Source organism: Erinaceus europaeus, chromosome 3 (assembly GCF_950295315.1).
Source record: "Erinaceus europaeus chromosome 3, mEriEur2.1, whole genome shotgun sequence".
In the NCBI taxonomy this organism is placed as follows: domain Eukaryota; kingdom Metazoa; phylum Chordata; class Mammalia; order Eulipotyphla; family Erinaceidae; genus Erinaceus; species Erinaceus europaeus.
Window position 1 is genome coordinate 177,713,904 of NC_080164.1, and position 22,510 is coordinate 177,736,413.

At 43.2% G+C, this 22,510-nt stretch overlaps 1 protein-coding gene across 1 annotated transcript in view; it reads left to right on the forward strand.

Moving 5' to 3' along the window:
- FBXL5 (F-box and leucine rich repeat protein 5) overlaps positions 1-22,510 on the forward strand; it is a 49,963-nt gene that overhangs the window by 19,484 nt on the left and 7,969 nt on the right. Inside the window, exons 3-9 of the mRNA XM_060188315.1 lie at positions 1,867-1,962; positions 5,985-6,171; positions 8,526-8,708; positions 11,758-11,883; positions 16,166-16,314; positions 16,890-16,972; positions 18,346-19,074. Of these exons, the coding sequence (XP_060044298.1) occupies positions 1,867-1,962; positions 5,985-6,171; positions 8,526-8,708; positions 11,758-11,883; positions 16,166-16,314; positions 16,890-16,972; positions 18,346-19,074 (1,553 nt within the window). The remainder of the gene's footprint in view (positions 1-1,866; positions 1,963-5,984; positions 6,172-8,525; positions 8,709-11,757; positions 11,884-16,165; positions 16,315-16,889; positions 16,973-18,345; positions 19,075-22,510) is intronic.

Here is a 22,510-nt window from a genome sequence, read left to right on the forward strand (position 1 = left end):
CGAATGTTGGCAATAATGTTTTACATTTACTGTCTTTCCCTTTTTCTTATTTTAAGAGATCAAACTACTTAGACAGGACAGTTTTTAATTACGTAGCATAAAATGAAAGATATTTTCCAGCTTAGGATAATGAAGTAAAGCTTTTTTTAAATTTTGTTTCTAGAAATCACATTTATGTATTGCAGGATATTTGAAATTTGATCTGTTACTCTTCTGGTTTGGTGATTCATAGACTTAAGATGCAGCCCTGTTAAGTCATCATATTCCTCTGACTTAGTGGGTTTTTTTGTTTTTGTTCTGGAAAGACTGAAGATAGTCTGAAGGAAACAAAACACTGAAGCAGGAAGACAGATGAAAAATGAGAATAGTCACTGAAAGATTCCACAGTAGCTATTTGGAGAAGTGGGAGGTGGAGTAGGTGCTGTGTGGTGATAAAAACACTTAGGTTTTAGGGTGCTGGGCAGTGGCGCTCCCCGTTAAGTGCACATACCACCAAGCATAAAGACCTGGGTCCCATCTTCCGCTCCCCACCGGCAGGGGGAGGCTTCACAAGCAGTGAAGCAGGTCTGCAGGTGTTTCTCTCCCTGTCTGTCCTCCTTCCCCTTTCAGTTTCTCTCTATGCTGTCAAAGAAAATAGGGAAAAAGGGGGGGGGGCTGCCATAAGTAGTGGATTTGTAGTGACGGCACCAAGCCCCAACGATAACCCTAGTGGAAAAAAATCTATTTACATTTTATTGGATATTTGTGCTCTGAATCACGTTCGTGCAGTAAATAAAATAGTCATGGAGATTAGGAGATGCCGACTTCCCAGAGTGTGTACCTTCACAGGCCAGGGACACCCAGTTTAAGTCTTGGCACCACAGGAAAGAATCCCAGCCCAGCTCCACGGAGGTAGAGTGGTGCTGTGGTGTCTCTTGCTTTTTTCTTTCTAAAAAAGCTTTTAGATTAATTATTATTTTTTAAATAATGAAGAAATTGGCCTGGGAGTAACCTGGGAGGTGGTGCAGTTAGATAAAGCATTGACCTTGTAGATCTGAGGTCCAGAGGGATGCTGTGGTTTGCTCTTCTCCCCACTCTCTTTGTCAGAAATAAATAAATGAATCTTAAAAAAAAATCCCCACCTGCAGGGGAGTCACTTCACAGGTGGTGAAGCAGGTCTGCAGGTGTCTGTCTTTCTATCCCCCTCTCTGTCTTCCCCTCTCTCCATTTCCTTCTGTCCTATCCAACAACAGTGACATCAGTAATAATAATAATAAGCACAACAGTGTTAAGCAACAAAGGCAACTAAATAAATAAATAAATACATAAATAAATAAAAGAAAGTATGTGAATGTCTAGATTGGAAATCAAGAGAAGTTGGGGTCAGGTGGCGGTGCACCTGGTTAAGCACACACACTGCAATGCACAGGACCTGGGTTCAAGGCTCTGGTCCCCATCTGCAGGGGGGCAGGCTTCACACGTGGTGAGGTAGAGTTGCAGGTGTCTGTCTCTCTCCCTCTCTGTCTTCCCCTCACTTCTCAATTTCTCTCTGTCTCTATCCAATAATTAAAAAAAACAAAAAGACTTGAAAAAAATCAAAGAAATTAAGAGAAGTTTAGAGCAGACACTTGGTGTTTTTACATTGCTAAAGCATTTTTTTCTTTTAAATAAAAGAACTTTATCACAGTATGAGATGAATTCAGGAAACGTCACAGATCTCGTTTATGCTCAGGGAAGGGCAGATCACATTTCTGTTTGTCAGCCAATGCTTCCCCCCACCCCCACCCCCCACAGGATTTTATGTGGTATTTTAAATTCCTAGGATCGGGTGCAATAAAAGCAATGAAGTGAAACTTTCTTATAGAATATCTATTCTTTTGTCTCTAGAATGAATATGAGCAGTTGAATTACGCAAAGCAGCTGAAAGAGAGATTGGAGGCTTTTACACGAGATTTTCTTCCTCACATGAAAGAAGAGGAGGAGGTAAGCCAGCGTCTCCTCTTTGTGCTTTCGGTTTATGCAGTTTTAACAACATCACCTTTATGTTTGAGTCTTCAAAGATGATACAAAAGCATGTAAGCTTCCAGTTCATTTCTGGAAGCGAAGAAAAACCCAAGGGGAGAGAAAGAAACACTTCTGTTCCCTCAGAGAGGTGGTTGTTTCTCATCAGCTGAGGGGTCTAACGCATTTGCCCCAGCAGACGTTTGTTTTCTTGTGTGGATGGGACCCGGTTGACTAGGAATTCCTTTTTACACCAACCTAAGGTCTTCTTCAAGACTTTTGGAGGGACCCCTCCCCACCCCCCACTCCCCCTTTTTTTTACCTAGGGATTTAATAATGGTTTACAAAATCATAAGATTACAGGGTATGGTTCCATATTGCTTCCACCACCAAGGCTCTGTCCAAGTTATGGAAAGGGAGACTACTTCATCAATTCTTAGGGCTGAGTTGGATTCCATTGTGTCTATATACCACAACTTTCTAAAACCACTCATCTGTCATTGGACATATGGGTTTCTTCCAGGTTTGGGCTATCCCACACTGGGCTGCTATGAACGTAGGTCTCTTTGGATAGATCCCTGGAACTGCTGAATCATAGGGTAGATCCATTTCTGGTGTTCAGACCGTTTTCCACAGGGGTCCAACTGTTACATTATTCTTATCATCAGTGTTCCTCTTGCTTTTTTTTTTTTTTAATTTGTCCCCATTTTTGTTGCTCTTGTTGTTGTTATTGTTGTCATTGCTATTGTTGGACAGGACAGAGAGGAGGGGAAGACAGAGGGGGGAGAGAGAGATAAACATCTGCAGATCTGCTTCACTGCCTGTGAAGCTACACCCCACCCACCCCTTCAGGTAGGGAGCCGGGGTTCGAACCGGAATCCTTAACGCCGGTTCATGCACTTCACGCCACGCTTAACCTGCTGCCCTACCACTCAGTCCCCCAAGTGTTCCTCTTTCTACACATTCTCACCAGTGCTTGTTGCTTCTGTCCTTTCTATTGTATGACATTCTCACAGGTGTTAAGTGGTATCTCATTGTTGTGGAGTGATATTCTATTACATATGTGTTCCATACCTTTTTTTATCCAGTCATCTGTCGATGGACATTTAGGCTGCTTACACTTCTTGGCAATTGTGAATAAAACAGCTATGAAAGTAGGGGTGATAGGTCCCTATGAATTAGTGTTTTTGTGTCCTTTGGATATACGCCTAAGAGTGGTCTGCAGGGTCATACGTATTTCCGATTTGATCTGGTCCAGGACTCTCCGCACAGCCTTCCAAAGGGACTGCTCCAGTTTGCATTCCCACATTCCCACTGACAGTGTAGCAGCTCCTTTCTCCATGTCCTCGCCAGCACTTAGCATTTCCTGCTTTGTTGACATAGGCCATTCTCATTGTGGTTTTTGTTTTGTTTTGTTTTTCTTTTTAACCTAAAGGCACATTGGTGGGGTTGTCTGTCCAGGGAAGTGTGGTCGCATCCTGCTAGCATCTGGAACCTGGTGGCTGAAAAGAGAGTTAGCGTACAAAGTCAAACAAATTGTTGGACAATCATGGACCTAAAGGCTGGAATAATGCAGATGAAGAGTTGGGGGATCCTCCATTTTGTAGATAGCTAGTAGGCATGTTTTAGTTATATTTCAAAGGGCCTGTAGCTATACTAGTGGTTTTTTTGTTTGTTTGTTTGTTATTTTTTTTGCTATTGTGGTTGTTTTTTTGCCTAAGCCTGAAATCTGATATGCAGGTGGATCCAAGTTATTGTCTGGGGAGATGATGTCATTGCTGGAAAAGGACCAGAAAGCTGGATCAGGGCAGAGAGTAAGCTCCCTAATATGGGAAAAGGGTATAAATATTGTTGACTGTAAACCCCATCGATTTGATGTGATCTGGGGCCATTGTGGTTTTAACTTGCACTTTTAGTGAAGTGAAGCATTTCTCCCTGTCTGAGTCACCTGTATATTTTCTTTAGAAAACTGTCTATTCAGATCTTTCATTCACTTTTTAGGTTATTTAGAACTTTGTTGTTGTTGCTGAGCTGCATAATGTCCTGATAGACATTTGATATCAGTCTCCTGTCAGATGGGTGATGCGGAGACATCTTCATCCAGCTGCCGAGTTGCCTTCTTATCCTTGTGAAAATTGCTTTCGCTGTGTAAAACTTTTAAATTGAATGTAGTCTTATTAATTTAATCTTTTTTTTTTTATTTAAGAAAGGATTAATTAACAAAACCATAGGGTAGGAGGGGTACAACTCCACACAATTCCCACCGCCCAATCTCCATATCCCACCCCCTCCCCTGATAGCTTTCCCGTTCTCTATCCCTCTGGGAGCATGGACCCAGGGTCATTGAGGGTTGCAGAAGGTGGAAGGTCTGGCTTCTGTAATTGTTTCCCTGCAATTTAATCTTGTTTAAGCTTCACTTGCCCCCAGGGTGGAGTCTTCAAATGTATCTTTAATGATAAGGGCCTGAAGTTGCCATCAGTGTTTTTCTGTGTGCTTCATCCTTTCAGATGTCTTTATCTGTTCTGAATCACTTTTCGTGTAGGGTGTGAAGTGGTGTGAAGTGGTGGTCTAGTTTGATTTTTCCACATGTTGCTGTCTAGTTTGTCCAGCAGTAATTCTTGAAGAGGACTTCTTTCCCCCCATTGTCCCTTTTGTCTTACTAGGTGTCCATCCATATATGCCTGGCTTCATTTCTGCGTTCTCTGGTCTGTTCCACTGGTCTAGGTGCCTTTTTTTTTTTTTTTCTTCCCGCCACACTATTCTAGTTACTATTGCTTTGTAGGATAAACTGAAGTCAGGCGGTGTGAGACTTTCATTCTCCCTTTTTGGAAGACTTTTTTTTTTTTTTTTTAGCTAACATTTTCTGTATATCCATTCAAAGTGTAAATACTTTTTTTTTTTTTTTTAGTGTTCTTTTATTAACAGAGGAGCTTAATAATTAAAATGATGTTAAGCCAATCAGCCTTATGGTTACTAAATATGTATTAGTACCAGTGGAGGGATGAATCAGTGCACTTTTTCTGTTTTCTCAAAGTAGGGTGGAATGTCAGGATAAGAAGTTGATTTTTTTTTTTTTGCCTCCAGGGTTATTTCTGGGCCTCAGGTAGGACTGAAGCCAGAGTTACTAGAGAAGTTTGTTTTGTTTTTTAACTTAAAATTTTTTTTGTATTATGTTTATTTATTTATTGGATAAAGACAGCCAGAAATCAAGAGGGAAGGGGAAGATAGAGAGGGATAAAGACAGCCAGAAATCAAGAGGGAAGGGGAAGATAGAGAGGGAGAGAGACAGACACCCACAGCACTGCTTCACCACTCATGAAGCTTTCCCCCTGCAGATGGGGACTGAGGGCTTGAACCTGGATCTTTGCACATTGTAATACATACATTCAACTAGGTGTGCCACCACCCGGCCCCCAAGTTTTTTTTTTTAAAAACTGTGATACACATCAGACTTATGTATGGGGCATATGTCTTGGCTCTACATCTAAAGGTTCTAATTCAGTAAATTGGAGGTTGGGAAGTCCAGACTAAGCAGCTATTTCAAAGAAGAAATCTGCTAGATAATACTGGGTAATGCAGGGACTTACTAGAGCTCTGACTCTAATGCTCCCAGTATACTGAGTGACATTCTCTTCAGATCTAGAGGCCAAGGCTAGGTAGAATGTGTCAGGTACATTACTAGAAAGAGTCAGTTAACTGACAAAAACCTCTAATCACAAGAGAAAGATCAAGTGTCTGCCAAGCTCTGTATAGAACCATCTTCAGGTACTCGTGCTTTCAACTGTTCAAGGGTTGACTTGTTGGCTAGAGATACCCTGGGAAGAAGGGCTTAGCAAGTGATAGTCTTTCTCTTCTGCTTTTAGATAAACTCAGATAAAACCTGAACTTTTTTTTTATCTCTTTTGCAGTGTTACCGTGTTGTGTGTTAACGACATTAAAAAATAATTTAAAAAGTATAGAGAAAAACAAAATTCAGCATCTCCTTTACAAACATTTTGGTTTAGGTTTTTCAGCCCATGTTAATGGAATATTTTACCTATGAAGAGCTTAAGGATATTAAAAAGAAAGTGATCGCGCAGCACTGCTCTCAGAAGGACCCTGCGGAACTCCTGAGAGGTCTTAGTCTGTGGAATCAAGCTGAAGAGCGGCAGAAATTTTTCAAATATTCTGTGGATGAAAAGTCAGACAAAGGTGAGATTCATTTATTTAGACAGTGGGTGATTAATTCCTCCCAGGGCCGTTTGCAGCTTGTTGATATGAGTTCCAGCTTTTGTTTGAGGATTCATTTAAACCACTGATATTTTTCAAGTGTGTTTAAATGAAGACAGTTATTTCTGCTTTGGAATTATTGCTATCTGTGATGATTTGCCATTGCAGTCTAATGTACTGTTTCTTAAATAAAATCATAGAAACACAGTAAAATATTACTGTTATTATGCACCATTAAAATTACTGATTCCTGGGGGTTGGGTGGTAGCACAGTGGGTTAAGTGCACGTGGCGCAAAGCACAAGGACCGGTAGGTATACGGATCCCAGTTCGAACCCCAGCTCCCCACCTGCAGGGGAGTCACTTCACAGGCGGTGAAGCAGGTCTGCAGGTGTTTATCTTTCTTTCCTCCTTTCTGTCTTCCCTTCCTCTCTCCATTTCTCTCTGTCCTATCCAACAACAATGATAATAACAACAATAGTAACTACAACAACAATAAAACAAGGGCAACAACAGGGAAAATTAATAATAATACAATTTTTTAAAATTACTGATCCCTGCTATGTACTGAGTTGTTTTTTTTTTAATATTTATTTTATTTATTCCCTTTTGTTGCCCTTGTTGTTTTATTGTTATAGTTATTATTGTTGTTGTCGTTGTTGGATAGGACAGAGAGAAATGGAGAGAGGAGGGGAAGACAGAGAGGAGGAGAGAAAGATAGACACCTGCAGACCTGCTTCACCACCTGTGAAGCGACTCCCCTGCAGGTGGGGAGCCGGGGTTCGAACCGGGATCCTTATGCCGGTCCTTGTGCTTTGCGCCACCTGCGCTTAACCCGCTGCGCTACAGCCCGACTTCCTGGTTTTTTTTGTGTTTTTTTTTTTTTCAATTACTGTCTAACTTTATGAGCTTCCTTGCCCATAGTAGGTACTCTTGCCCTTCTTTGGTTTTTTTAATCAGTTCTCAGAATCAGTTAATGCTTACACTTTTTTAACTCCTTGTGTTACTCTCTTTTATCCAACAGTATTCGAGGAGTTGCTATCAGACGCATGGCTCTTCTGTGTATTTAAGAAAAAAAAAAGAAAGAAATGCAAATAAAATGTTTGGTTTTTTCCTCCTCCACATCCTTATTTTTATTTGTCTTGTTGCCTCTTAAACATCATCACTAAAGAAAATTGGCATCTTTAAGCTAGTAAACATCTCTGTGCTCTTTGATAGCAGTGGCATTTTGTTAAAGTAGATCTACATTATTTGAAATGGCTCCTTTTTCTTATTTCTGATTAATAAAGTAGGTGAGATGCATGTTTAAACGAAAACTGTTTTTATAGGTTAAGCTGTAATTAATCCTATAAAGCCCGTGTGCCTTCCTCTGAAATGTGGCTTGTGCCTCAGCTACCAAGCCAAGACCTGTTGTGTCTGGTTTAATTGTAATTATAACATGAGATTTAAAAGCACCACCCTCGTAACATTTAATTTTCCCGTTCCATCAAAGTAAATCGCAGCTGTATCCTATTCAAAATATTTGCCATTTAAAGAGGGTTAGGTTAAAGTTACTGTGACCATAACATTTCTATATTTAAGTTGCTTTGAGAAGGCAAATCAGATACGACTCGAGGCACTCAGGTTCTTCCCGAGGACTGTAATGAGGACTGACAGCACCGTAAAATCACGCCCTTCTCTGCTTCAAGCTCGATACTGAACTGGTACCTCCAGGAAACTGGACATTCAGTGACTACTTCTACAACAAGTACTGACGAAAGAGCCCCGATAAAGGTGGACCAACATTAAAGTACTTGGATTGTATGGTTTCCAGCTGGTTCACAGGTGATCCGGGAGAAGGAAGGGCACATGTTAAAAGACTTAAATTTCAAAGGCATCACAAGGAAGCTGCTGACTGGAGTCAGACAGCGTGATGGGAGACACTGTTGGGTTTGTGTATGTCATTAAGAACGTGTTGGGGAATCTTGTGATCTGACAAGTCATTGATTCAAAGCTGTGTAACCTGTTGGGTTCCTTTTCAAACGCTGCTGCTCATACTACAAAGTGAGTATTGTTTTTTCCTGTGACGCCTTGCTAAGAGGAAGCCCGTTCTGTGTTCACTATCGGAGCTTCCACTGGTGAAGTATGATCCGGGCCATGATAGTTCAACTCTACAGGTCCTTGACAAGTCTGACATCCCCATGTTACCTCTGATCCGTGTTATTTCCTTTTCACATCTGGCAAGTAGGAAGGAGTGGACTCCAGGCACTGTGTTTTCTTGCTAAGAAACGTGATTGCCAGTTCTTACTCTGTTTATCCATGCAGCCTTTGATGTTAAGTTTTTCTCTCTCATTTCAGAAGCGGAAGTATCCGAGCAGTCCACAGGTATAACTCACCTTCCTCCCGAGGTAATGCTGTTGATTTTCAGTTATCTCAGTCCTCAGGAGTTATGTCGCTGCAGCCAAGTAAGCACCAAGTGGTCTCAGCTGGCAAAGACCGGGTCACTTTGGAAACATCTTTATCCTGTTCACTGGGCCAGAGGTAGGTCAATGGGACTTGCGGCTGGCTTTGAAAAGTACTGTAGTCGCTTTTTTCTGATGAATACTCATAGACAAAGGCTGGTTAGGAAAGCAGGTCTCATGGCTAGATGTGTTCTTTGCACCGGGATGCTAAAAGGTGGTCAGTGCTCAAGCGGACGAGTAAGCTTGGAGCACACAGTTTCCTTTCCACACGACTCAGGAAGACAGAGAATCCAGAACAACTGATTTGGGTTTGTAGACACGTACACAGGTTTCAGTATATTACCTTCTGTTCTACTTTTTATGATTTCTGATAACAAAAAGTTAAAATTCGCAGGTTACCCAAACAGCGTTAGAGAAATATATAAATCATTTTAAAACCTAGAGTGAATTCTAAAATTTTTTTAAATAATTTTTTATTTTATTTTATTTATTTATTCCCTTTTGTTGCCCTTGTTATTTTATTGTTGTAGTTATTATTGTTGTCATCGTTGTTGAATAGGACAGAGAGAAATGGAGAGAGGAGGGGAAAACAGAGGGGAGGAGAGAAAGATAGACACCTGCAGACCTGCTTCACTGCTTGTGAAGTGACTCCCCTGCAGGTGGGGAGCCGGGGCTTGAACCAGGATCCTTAACGCTGGTCCTTGTGCTTTGCGCCACCTGTGCTTAACCCGCTGTGCTACCGCGCTCGACACCCTAAATTCTTAAATTTAAAAGGTGAGGAATCATTGTAACCCCTTTTGGTAGTGGCTCAAAGTCACAGAGTCTGTTTCTGTCCTTAGTATTTTTCTTTTGTGACTGGCAGGTGAAAGCAGTGCCGCTTCCCTCCTCTTATTAAATCACAGCTCTGAGCTCCCCAGGTCCAGTGTGCCACTGTTCCTTTACATATGGACAGTGAGGGAGATGTCTCCATTCATAGATACTGTGCTGAGGGCATAAGTGTGGCTTTTATGGCATCTGGTTTTTCTGTCCTTGAATTGAGACTATTCTAGTGAGTATTAGCTTTGAAATTCACTTTCATTTTTTTAGGCTTTTTTTTTTTTACTTTGACATGAAAAAAATATTATATGTTCTGTGGAAAACTGAGAAATGTTATGCATGTACAAACTATTGTATTTATTGTCAGCTGTAAAACATCAATCCCCCAATAAAGAAATTAAAAAAAAAACCCAGTGAAGTAGGTCTGCAAAAATATACATATATATATATTCCTTGCAGTTTAATTATGAGTCATTTTAAAAAGTTTAAATTCATTATCTCTAGTCTCTTTATAGTACGTTGTCAGATACTTAGTGTTTTTTGAGTGGAGTTATTTGGAATATTAGATGACTTATATACTCCACATGATTAGGATCATTTCTATGTGGAAATATTTCCCTATTATTTGTTAGAGACAGAACTTGAGAGGGGAGCAGGAGAGTGAGAGACACCTGCAGCCCTGCTTCATCACTTGTGAAGCTTTCCCCCTGCATTTGGGGACCAGGGGCTTGAACCCTGGTCCTCGCTCACTGTAATGTGTGCACTTCACCAGGTGTGCCATGGCCTGGCCTCCTAAGCTACATCTTTAGTTATTATGAATTGATATACCTAAAAATCAGTTGTGTTGTGCTGGTCTAGACTTCTGTGAATTTAAATTAGGCCTTTTCTGTTTTTTGATGTGTTTAAATGAAAGGCTTTAATAATGACTTTTATTTATTTATGGTATTTGAATTAATTTGATTGTTCTCCAGGAAATATTTTGAAATTAGTGTGGAAACATTATTTGTCCTATAGCCGTTGAATGGAGTCTTGGGTCGCAGCTAAATACACTACATTGCACAGGATAGTGGCCTTCACCTCAACACACACGCGCGCACGCACACACACACCGAGTTGAGCAGTGCTCTGTAAAAATCAGTGAATGAACTCTGCATTTTCTCCTTAACATCACCGTTATCTAATTTAATTGCAATATATCCCTCAGAATCTTCACATTTATTGTTTCACTTCTTCACGATCTTTCCCTTTTATTACTGTCTTCACCAATTTCTGAAAAACTGAGGAAGTCACTGCTCAGCAGAAAGTGTCGCTTGCTACCTTTTTAAAACTAGCCGGCATGACAGTCGGGCATCGTAGGAGCCCCAGGGAGCTGCAGCAGAGGAAAAGGCCAGGTCGTGCTCCCTGCACTTTCAGACTTCATGTGAAGCTGCCGATAATTATTTCTCATAGATGTTGTCAGTATAGCTGAGCTGAAATCCTTTACTGAGGGAGGTTTTTTTTTTTTTTTTTTTTTTAGCTGATTAAATATTTCTAGCAGTGGGCCGGCCTAAGATTTATCTCTTTATGATTGATAGTGGTGTAGTTCCACACACCTGCCACCAAAGCTCTGTGTCCCCACCCTCTCAGTTCCCAAACATAACAGGTCACCACCATCCTTCTCTCTCAATCTCAGGAACAGTCTTTTCCACCTTTCTCTCCCTTCTCTTCCTCCCTTCTCTTCCTCCCTCCCTCCCTCCTTCCTTCCTTCCTCCTTTCCTTTTTCTTCTCTTTGTTTCTTTTTGCAAGTCCGTGCATTACACTTATGTACACGCCACATGAGTGAAACCATCTGGTAGCTGTTTTTTCCTTTTTTCTTTTTTTGTTTGTTTGTTTTACTTACTTCACTAAGCATAACTCCCTCCAGTTCCATCCATATCGTCCCAAAGGACACAGTATAGCCTTTTTTGATTGCAGAGTCGCACTCCATAGACTGTACATCGCAAACCTTCTATAGCCAGTCATCAGATGATGGGCATGGAGGCTGCTTCCACTCTTCCGCAGTTGTGAACGATCCAGCTTTGAACACAGGGGTGCGTGGGTCCCTTCTAATCTGTCTTTGAGTGTCCACGGGATAGATGCCTTGAGAGTGGTACTGCTGGCTCGTAAGACGATTCCACTTGAACTTTGTTAAGGACTGTCCACGGTTTTCCAAAGACAGTGTAGGGTTTAGATAGTTACCTTTCACAGAGTGGTTGTTTTTTTTTTTTTTTTTTTTTTAATGACTAGATCATGTTTTTGTAATTTAAGCCAATCTTTATTTGTTTGCTGAGTAGGTGACTGGTACTGTGGTCCTGCAGCTGAACTCGATACTGAACCCGATGAGGAATGGGTGAAAAATAGAAAAGATGAAAGTCGCGCTTTTCAGGAATGGGATGAAGATGCCGACATAGATGAATCTGGTGAGTGCGTTTGGGGTCACAGCGATCACATCATGTGCTGAGCTCATCTTAGCGACTTAGTGATCTGACTGTCCGGTGTCAGGATTTGTGTTTTGTGTGTGTGTGTGTGTTTATTTTCCTTGAGAGAAACAGGTTTTTTTAAAAAATATTTTATTATTTATTTATTTATTCATTCCCTTTTGTTGCCCTTGTTGTTTTATTGTTGTAGTTATTATTGTTGTTGTCGTTGTTGGATAGGACAGAGAGAAACGGAGAGAGGAGGGGAAGACAGGGGGAGAGAAAGACAGACACCTGCAGACCTGCTTCACCGCCTGTGAAGCGACTCCCCTGCAGGTGGGAAACGGGGGGTTTTAAGCCTACGGCTTTGTTACATTTGGAGGACTGATGAGCAAACTGAAACTCTTATTTTGTTTAAAATAAGTTTTAGATAATTTGTAGGGTTGTTTCTCATCTTGTTTTACATTTAAATATTTTCTAAATCGCAGAAGTTATTTATTTTTCCTAATGAAAAAAACTGTATATTCATTAAAGCACTTTGTAGTTTTGTTGTGCTTTTAAGGCCCTTTTCATGGGCTCAGTTCCATATTTATTGAATCATTTGTGGTTCTAGAGAATGGCATTTGAAATTATTATTTATTATTATTATTATTATCATCATCATTGCCTCCTGGGTTATTGCTGATGCCTGCACTAGGAATCCACTGCTCCTGGAGGCCATTTTTCCCATTTTGTTGCCCTTGTTGTAACCCTTGTTGTCATTATTAGTGTTGTCATTGCTGTTGTTGTTGCTGGATAGGACAGAGAGAAATTGAGAGAGGAGGGGAGACAGAAAGAGGAAGAGAAAGACAGACACCTGCAGACCTGCTTCACCGCCTGTAAAGGGACACCCACCCTCAGGTGGGGAGCTGGGGGCTCGAACCGGGATCCTTATGCCAGTCCTTGCGCTTTGCGCCACGTGTGCTTAATTCGCTGAGCTACCACCCGACCCCCTGCATTTGAAATTATTGACTGTTCACTTGTAAACAGTTATTTCAGATGTAGAAGTAATATGTATGGACTCTTTTTGCAAATGTTAAGGGATTCTAAGAACTCATTAAACACTGTGGGGAAATTCAGTGGTGAACAAACTTGATTTGTACCTACAAAGAACTCTATCATGGGGAAGTTCAGAGCACAGTGAAAATCCTCATAATAGATGTACAGAAAGAATCCCCCGTGGGAATATGGAGGAGATAGATCAATTCTCAGGCACTAGGTAATAATTAGTAAAAAGTCATGAAGAAGTGAAAAAGCTAATAAAGGGTGGAGGGTAGACAGCATAATGGTTATGCAAAGAGACTCTCATGCCTGAGGCTCCACAGTCCCAGGTTCAATCCCCCACACCATAAGCCAGAGCTGAGTGGTGCTCTGGGGAAAAAACAGCAAAACTACTAAAACAGTTTTCTACTTAACACAACTGAATCATGGGGCTTCTAGCATATAAAACAGATGTAGGGGATTTCAATTTGTAGAATCCCTCTTAGAAAGGTAGCTGGGGAGGAGGGGGGATACTGAACGTGGGGAAGGTAAGGCCCATCAGTGCAAAGCTTATTTCAGCGGCAAGTTTATTTTTGTGAAATGAAGGTGTCACCTCTGGGTTGGGATGTGAGTGGTGGGAAGGTGCCGTGTAAGACCTCCCCCCCCCCCCCCGGTCTGGTTCAGGTAGGCTGGGGGGAGTTTACCCTGGCACATAAACTTCTAGTCATGAGGTTAATAGTGAACAGGATGGAAAAGAAACCCTGGCACTTTGGAGAGAGGGCACAGTCTAAACACGGATGAAATGCGGCGCTGCATTGGCTACTGCTAAGTGTCTTAGTGTGCCAGAGAGAAATCAAGAAAGGAGAGAGTGTCAGGTGGAAGGGAAGAAGTCCCCAGTGTTAAAGTGATTAGATGGGGCCTCCTGAGAAATTTGAGCCAAGACCTCAGAAAGGTAACATCTCTGTAGGGGGAGACTTGATCTTCTCACCCTAAAAGCGCATGGCAATTCATAGTAATTCATCTGCTGCATTTTAAAGACTTTATTAGACAATGTACTTGTCTCAGTGCTGTCGTAAACAGGAGAGAGTATTGTTTTCCATCTTATTGGGAAGGGAAGGTTGGACTAAAAAAATCAGAGAGAGCCTCTCGATAGTAAGTACTATGTCTTCACTGGTTCAGTGAGTTTACGACTAAGTCATCTGAGTGCTTGTTCATTTAACTTTCTCACCAGCAGTAATAGAAATGTGACAGTTCTTCACTGGGTATTGAGTTTTTTCCTCTTCTACCAATTTACTTGTAAACAAATTTTTATCCAGTCACAGAAACAAGAATCATTTTGGGAACTAAATTGATAGTAGAATAGGAGATAATTATGATCTCTATTTTGGCATGTATATTTGATGTATGGAGGAATTTAGGATACTATTTCTTTTTATTTTTTTATGTTTATTTATCTTCCCTTTCCTTTTTTTTTATTGTTGTTGTAGTTATTGTTGTTATTGATGTCATCATCATTGGATAGGACAGAGAGAAATGGAAAGAGGAGGGGAAGGTAGAGGGGGGAGAGAAAGACAGACACCTGCAGACCTGCTTCACTGCTTGTGAAGCGACTCCCCTGCAGGTGGGGAGCCGGGGGCTTGAACCAGGATCCTTACACCGAATCTTGTGCTTTGCGCCACGTGCACTTAACCCGCTGCGCTACTGCCCAACTCCTAGGATACTATTTCTAAACCTGGGGCCATCAGGATAAATTCAGTAATTCTTCTTTTTACTTACACTTAATATACTACTCAACTTCATTTAAAAAATGTTTTCCAGGGAGACAGGTGGTAGTGCGGCGGGTTCAGCGCATGTAGCGCAAAGCTCAAGGGCCAGCATAAGGATCCCGCTTTGAGCCCCCAGCTCCCCACCTGCAGGGGAGTCGCTTCACAGGTGGTGAAGCAGGTCTGCAGCTATCTGTCTTTCTCTCCTCCTCTCTATCTTCCCCTTCTCTCCATTTCTGTCCTATCCAACAATTTCAACAACAGTAATACCTACAACAATAAAAGAACAAGGGCAACAAAAGGGAATAAATAAATATTAAAAAAAATGTTTTCCCCTTTTTTCCTGTGCACTGCCAAGTAATGAACTGAGGGCCTTGGACTTAACACTGTGCTGCATATACTGAGCGGCCTTTCTGACCCAGTTTTTATGTTCTGCTTCTTTGCAGTGCATGTGTGTAGTGTGTGTGTGTGTGTGTGTGTGACAGAGAGAGGAGAAAAGGTTCAGAGTTGTGACGGAAATACAGGAGAAAGGGAGACAGCAGAATGCTCCTTCATCTCTTGGCATTCTGTGGCGTTTCTGTGAGGCCCTAGGGGATGGACCTCGGGACTCATACACAAGGCCTGCTCCCTGTCCTCTGAGCCAGCCTTGGGCACTCAGATTCACTTTAAAGGAGGTGTTTTTTTAAAAAATTTTTTAAAAAAGGAGACATTAACAAAACCATAGGATAAGAGGGGTACAACTCCACACAACTCCCACCACCATCCCCTCCCCTGATAGCTTTCCTATTCTTTATCCCTCTGGGAGTATGGACCCAAGGTCATTGTGGGATGCAGAAGGTGGAAGGTCTGGCTTCTGTGATTGCTTCCCTGCTGAACATGGGCATTGACTGGTTGATCCATACTCCCAGCCTGTCTCCCTCTTTCCTTAGTAGATTGGGGCTCTGGGAAGCAGAGCTCCAGGACACATAACGGAGGTTTCTTTAGCTAGTTCTGTTACTGCTTTATGTCTAGAGACATTCAGATTCCATCTTCAGGTAACGATAACAATAGGATCCCGAAAAAGGCAATACAAATTTTCACTTTTTTCTTTTATTTACCTTCCTCCCTTCCTTTCTTTTTTAGTGTAACTAGTATGTTTTTTCTTTATGTCAAATTGGAGTTCCGTATTTTTTTCTGTTGTATTATTTCAGTAGTTCATCTTGTCTATAATTTCCGAGCACTACAAAAATTTAGGCAAAAAGCAAAAGCTATGTTCATTTTTAATTTAAAAATTCTAAGATATTTTGCTTGATTCAGTCATTGGACCAGACATTACTTTTTTTCACTTCCCCAAATCTTTTCAAATTCTGTGTCCCTTTTCACATAATGAGATAAAACAGCAATGCTATGGCGTGTAAGGATGGTAAAAGAATATTTTACATTTAATGACTTGAAGGTTGTTTGAGTAGCCTGATCATATAATTAGCGTATCAAGTTCTTAGACTTTTGAATTCTTTTTACAGAAGAGTCTGCAGAAGAATCGATTGCTATCAGCATCGCACAAATGGAAAAGCGTTTACTTCATGGCTTAATTCACAACGTTCTACCATATGTCGGCACTTCTGTAAAAACTTTAGTGTTAGCATACAGTTCTGCAGCTTCCAGCAAAATGGTACGTCTCCACTAGCCCCAGCGTGTGCTATAGCAGCAAGTAGCAGAGGCCAAACTTGTGTTGGCTTATTCCTGCGTTTGAACAAATGTGTCTGCCCAAGGGTGGTAGGAATTTGCTGCTTATATGTTATGTCATTCCTGTTCTCACAGCAGTCGCTGTAGCAGAGACGCCATTGCCTGTGCAGCCTCGCCACAGAAACCATAACTAGGAGCAGCCAACTTGATTCAGTTTCACAGATGTGAAATGACCCAGTTTTGTATGCTCCTTTATAGGCACGGGGAAATAGACACGGGAGATTAGGTCATGCCACTGCTTTATAAAAACGTGTCTTAGGACATCTTACATCAGACCTCCCGTGGCTATTGCTTAAAAAATGTAAATGTCTCAGGTCCATTTTCCTAACTGTTAAGATAGATTCTCTCATATCTGAGCCCCGGAATATGTATCCATGAGACAAAATCAAAGAGATTTTTACATGCACAGAGGTTTCAGAGTCTCTGATGACTCTTCTTACTGAATGGTGGCCCACACCTGACTGAAGTTACAGCTCTTCACGGTGGCTTTCCCCTCCTCAGGTGAGACAGATTTTAGAGCTTTGTCCTAACCTGGAGCATCTGGATCTTACCCAGACTGACATTTCGGATTCTGCATTTGACAGGTGAGTTCTTTAGTGTTTCAGTAGACTCATTTCGAGCTAGTGGGTCAGCAGGATTCTTTCTGTTGTAATTTCTCATCTGCATAACTGCAGTCCATCAGGCTGGTTTGTTTTCGCTTTTTCTTTTATTTGTTTACTGTCAATTTTCAGTTGGCCACAGCTGCAAGTTTCCTCCCAACCTCCGGCCCCCGTCAGTAGCACACTGCCTCTGTCATAGTGTTGCACCACGTCTAGGCCTTGACCCCTGCCCTGCAGCTCCGCCACGGACCCTGGTGTATCGTTAAAGATATTCTCATGGGGCCAGGTGGTGGCATACCTGGTTGAGCACCCATGTTACAGTGCACAAGGGCCCAGGGTTCGAGCCCCTGTTCCCCACCTTTAGGGGGAAAGCGTTGAGAGTGTTGAAACAGTGTTGCAGGTGTCTCTCTGTCTCTCCCCCTTCCTTCTCCATTGCTGGCTGTCTCTATCAAATAAAGAAGCACTAATAATAAAGGACACTTTCAGTTTTAGCTGAGGTCCAAATGTCATGTGGCAAAGTTCCCTCTGAAATTATGATAGCGACTCTGAAATTGGAACACCCTCTTCAAGCTCACAGCCTTTTATAGATCTCACTTCCTGGAATGCCATCAGTGTCCTACTTACTTTCGCCACACTCACCTCTCCCCACCCCAGCGTGTGTCCCAGGACCTCTCGTGCTGTGAGAGGGAGGTGGATGGGGAGAGAGCTATCTGCTCTTCTCTCAGTCTGGAAGTCTTCTAACCCCTCTTTACCTCAGGGTCTTCCTGTGCCGGTTACTCATCAGGATACTAAACTCAAGTTTCTCCCTTTCCTGACTTTCTCTTTTCTGTTAGCTTAGCGATACTCTCAAGTTCTTAGTTACAAGAACTGTCTTTCAGTTAGATTTTTTTTTTTCTTTTTTGCCTCCAAGGGTTATTGTTGAGGCTTAGTACCTCCACTAGGAATCCACTGCTCCTGGCAGCCATTTTTCTCTTTTTATTGGATAGGATGAGAGAAACTGAGAGGGGAGGAGGAGACAGAGAAGGAGAGAAAAAGACAGACACCTGCAGACCTGCTTCGCCACTTGCGAAGCGACTCCCCTGCAAGTGGGGAGCTGGTGGGTGGGGGGGGGTCTCGAACTGGGATCCTTGCGTGCCTTTGCTTTTCGTACTATGTGCGCCTAACCCGGTGCGCCACTGCCCGACCCCCGTGACTGTCTTTCTCTATCTCGAGTGTCTAAGGCATGTCTGGTAGTACATATCCAGAATATATCTGATTGGTTTTATTAGATGTAAGCTCTTCTAGACACACATAATCAAATACTTGTGAGGTTAGTTAAGCGATGTCCCCTGATGCATCTCGTGTCCTCTCCATCACAGCTGGTCTTGGCTCGGTTGCTGCCAGAGTCTTCGGCATCTTGATCTGTCCGGCTGTGAGAAAATCACGGATGTGGCCCTGGAGAAGATTTCCCGAGCCCTCGGGATGCTGACATCTCACGAGAGTGGCCTTGTGCAGACGTGTACAAGCAAAGTGGCCGCCACCATGTGGAAAAACGAAGGCGTCGCCGAGCCGCCCACAGGCTACGCCCATCCGCAGGACCTGACCAGCAGCAGTGGCGTCAGAGAAGAAATAGATAACGGCCACCCCTGGGCGAAGCCCTTCCCTGCGGAAGAGTTCACCTCCCCGTCCGTGTGGATGCTAGACGCCGACGACTTGGCCGACATCGAAGATGCCGTGGAGTGGAGACGCAGACACGTGGAGAGTCTGTGTGTGCTGGGAACGGCGCCCGACTTGGGCTGCCCTTCCCCCGCTTGCTACTACAGCAAGGATCTCGCCGGACTAAGGACTAGCGTCTGCTGGCAGCAGCACTGTGCCTCCCCCGCCTTGGCGTACTGCGGACATTCATTTTGCTGTATGGGAACAGCTCTGAGAACTGTGGCAGCGCTCCCAGGGCCCTCTGCATTACGCGGAAAAGCGTCAAGGGCGGGACTGCCGAGGGACGAGGACTTGGTTTCCTCTGGGAGTGAGCCGTCTGACCAAGAGACGGGCCGTGTCCTTCTGTTTCTCAGTCTGTCTGGATGCTATCAGATCACAGACCACGGTCTCAGGTAAGTAAGCAGCAGACTGACAGGAAAGAGGCGTGTTTGCCTTCTCCAAGGGAATGTCGAGTTTTCCATCAGCTGGTTTATTTAACCCACAGAGTTAAATCCACTCACCAAGGGGCCAGGAGGTGGCACACCGGGTTGAGCACACATGTTACTATGCCACAAGGATTTGGTTTCAGGCCCCAGTCTCTACCTCCAAGGGACAAGCTTCGTAGGTGTTGAAACAGTGCTACAGGTCCCTCTCTCTCTCCCCCTCCCATTCCCATCCCCCTCCCTCCATCCCTCCTCCTATTCTTTCCTATCTCCCTCCCTCCTCCTCTCTCTATCTCTTCCCCTTCCATCTCTGTCAAGTAAATAGAATATTTATTAAAAATAAAAAATTAATAATTAACCAAGATCAGTTCTACTTCAGAATGTTAGAACAGTGTTTAACTTCAGTGTGAAGTTTCATTTTAGTCATTTCAGATTCTTTTGTGTTTAAAACTTTAGTAAATCCTGCCTAAAACTCGCTTTATTAAAACTTTCAATGGGGGAGTCGGGCGGCAGCAAAGCGCAAGGACCTGCATAAGGATCCCGGTTTAAGCCCCCGGCTCCCAGCCTCCAGGGGAGTCGCTTCACATGCGGTGAAGCAGGTCTGCAGGTGTCTGTCTTTCTCTCTCCCGCTCTGTCTCCCCCATCTCTCTCCATTTCTCTCTGTCCTATCCAACAACAAGGACAACAATAAATTTCAGTGGATGTTAAGGTGACTAAGATAGTTTCCCCCTTCAAAGACGTATAGCAGCAGGGAGGGAGATGTGAGCATCGTATCCTGTTGGGTGCATATTATTTCCATGTGCTCCTTAAGGACTTTTGAGTAGTGGTTCTGTGGGACCCAAGGGACCCGTCATTCAATTACAGAAGTCGTCAGAGGACTGCATGAAGTAGTGTGGGAGAACTGATTTCAAGACGTGGGAGCGGGAGAAGGCGGCACTGCATGGGTGCAGACCACTGGCCTGCACAGCGCAGCTGAGCGGTCGTTGCTTTGAAGTTATTTTGTTGTTTTGGCAGTTCTCACTCTTTTTTTCTTTTTTAAACTATTTTTTAACAAATTAAAATTTTTTAAATTTATTATTATCTTTATTTAATTGGATAGAGACAGCCAGAAATCAAGAGAGAGAGGGAGAGAGACAGAGAGACAGACACCTGCAGCCCTGCTTTACCACTCGTAAAGCTTCCCCCCTGCAGGTGGGGACCGGGGGCTCAAACCCGGGTCCTTGCACATTGTAATACATGCGATCAACCAGGTGGGCCACCAACTGGCCCCCTCACTCTTTTTTTTTTTTTTTTAATATTTATTCCCTTATGTTGTCCTTGTTTTATTAGTTATTGATGTCGTTATTGGATAAGAGAGAAATGGAGAGAGGAGGGGAAGACAGAGGGGGAGAGAAAGAGACACCTGCAGACCTGCTACACCACCTGTGAAGCGACTCCCCTGCAGGTGGGGAGCCAGGGGCCAGAACCGTAATCCTTATGCCGGCCCTTGCGCTTTGTGCCACGTGTGCTTAACCTGGTGCTTAACCCGCTGCGCCACTGCTCGACTCCCCCATGCTCATTCTTAATGCACAAGGGTTGCTTGATTAACTTTGGCCTGAACCTTTGCAGATTGATCCCATACTTTCTATTTTTACTTGTGAAAAAGACTTTGCTACCTTCTTTTCATATAAATACGGCCCTTCACAGATTAGATTGAGCTCACGGTGGGGGGTGGGGGTATGTCCAGAGGGTTGGTTATTTTAGTCTGATTGTAGTAAGTTAGTTCCTCTGGGAAACTGCCAGAAGGAACCTGTAAAAGCAGGTTAATGACGCACTAGAAAGTATGAATGGCAAGCAGAAGACTTTTTTTTTTCTTTTAATGAGTAGTCCTCTGCATTATTGTTTCTTCAAGAACCTCCAGAAAAAGTTAGCTGTATTTCTTGAACATGCCCCATCGCGTTAACGAGCTCCTAAAACGTTTGTAGTGAAAACTTCTTTACAAGACGTGTTTCACTTTGATGAGTGAGAAGTGGAGAGCAGCAGCGCTCAGCTCTGGTGTAGGGCGCCGGAGGAGGATCCAGATTTAAGGCCGCTGGGCACCCAGGTCCATGCTCGAGTGCTAAGCTCTTAAGATTTATATTCGGGGACTCAGAGGTACCCGCGTCAGCAGTGCTAACTCTAGTCCCCAGCCTGCCCTGAGCATCACGCCCTCTTTCTTCTTCTTCTAGCGTTTGCCACACCCTCCTTGATAGGCTGCGTCTTCCTTTAAAGATGAACACTTTGGAGTCCCTTTGGCCTGTGCTGTTGTGTAACTCTCACACTTGTCTATAACTTTTTTTTTTAACTTTTTAAAATATTTATTTATTGATTTATTTACTCCCTTTTGTTGCCCTTGTTTTTTATTGTTGTAGTTATTGTCGTTGTCATCGTTGGGTAGGCCAGAGAGAAATGGAGAGAGGAGGGGAAGACAGAGAGGGGGAGAGAAAGAGAGACACCTGCAGACCTGCTTCACCTCTGAAGCGACTTCCCCGCAGGTGGGGAGCTGGGTGCTCGAACCGGGATCCTTACGCCGGTCCTTGTGCGCTTAACCCACTGCGCTACCGCCAGACTCCCACTTGTCCGTAACTTCTCTAGCTGCTGTTGCATGCGTTGCTCAGATGTGACTTAAATGGTTCTTTCTTGGTTGAGAGTGAGTGTTTTGTCTGCCTGTCACTTGATGGTTTGGGCCCATGACTGGCGTACGTGGGCAGGCCCTGGTGGTGGTGAAGTAGACTGCTCGAATACATTTCTTACTCTTGTTATTTATTGTTTTAAATTTTTTAATTAATTAATTTTATTTTATTTTATTTTTTTGCCTCCAGGGTTATTACTGGGGCTCGGTGCCTGCTCTACAAATCCCCTGCTCCTGGGGCTACTTTTCCCCTTTTGTTGCCCTTGTTGTTTATCGTTGCTGTTGTTGTTGTTGTTGTTACTGCTGTTGTTGGATAGGACAGAGAGAAATCGAGAGAGGAGAAGGAAGACAGAGGGAGAGAGGATGACAAGACACCTGCAGACCGACATCACCCCTGTGAAGGGACCCCCACCCTCCTGCAGGTGGAGAGCCTGGGGCTCGAGCCAGCATCCCTGTGCAGGTCCCTGTGCTTTGTGCCATGTGCGCTTAACCTGCTGCGCTAACCCCCCGCCAACCCCTCCACTCTTGTTATTTTAAGTTTTGTTTCTTGATGTTTTTCAGCTCTGCCATTTTTCATACTGTCATTTTAGTCAGCTTCTTCTCATTATCACTCTGACGAATGCCAGTGGCTTTTCATTTTTATTGAAATATAATTCACACACTGTTAAGTTCATCCTTTTAAAATGTACAGATTGGTAGTGTTTGCATGTTTACAAGGATAGTGACCATTACCAGGGAAGCTGGGAGCATTTTCAC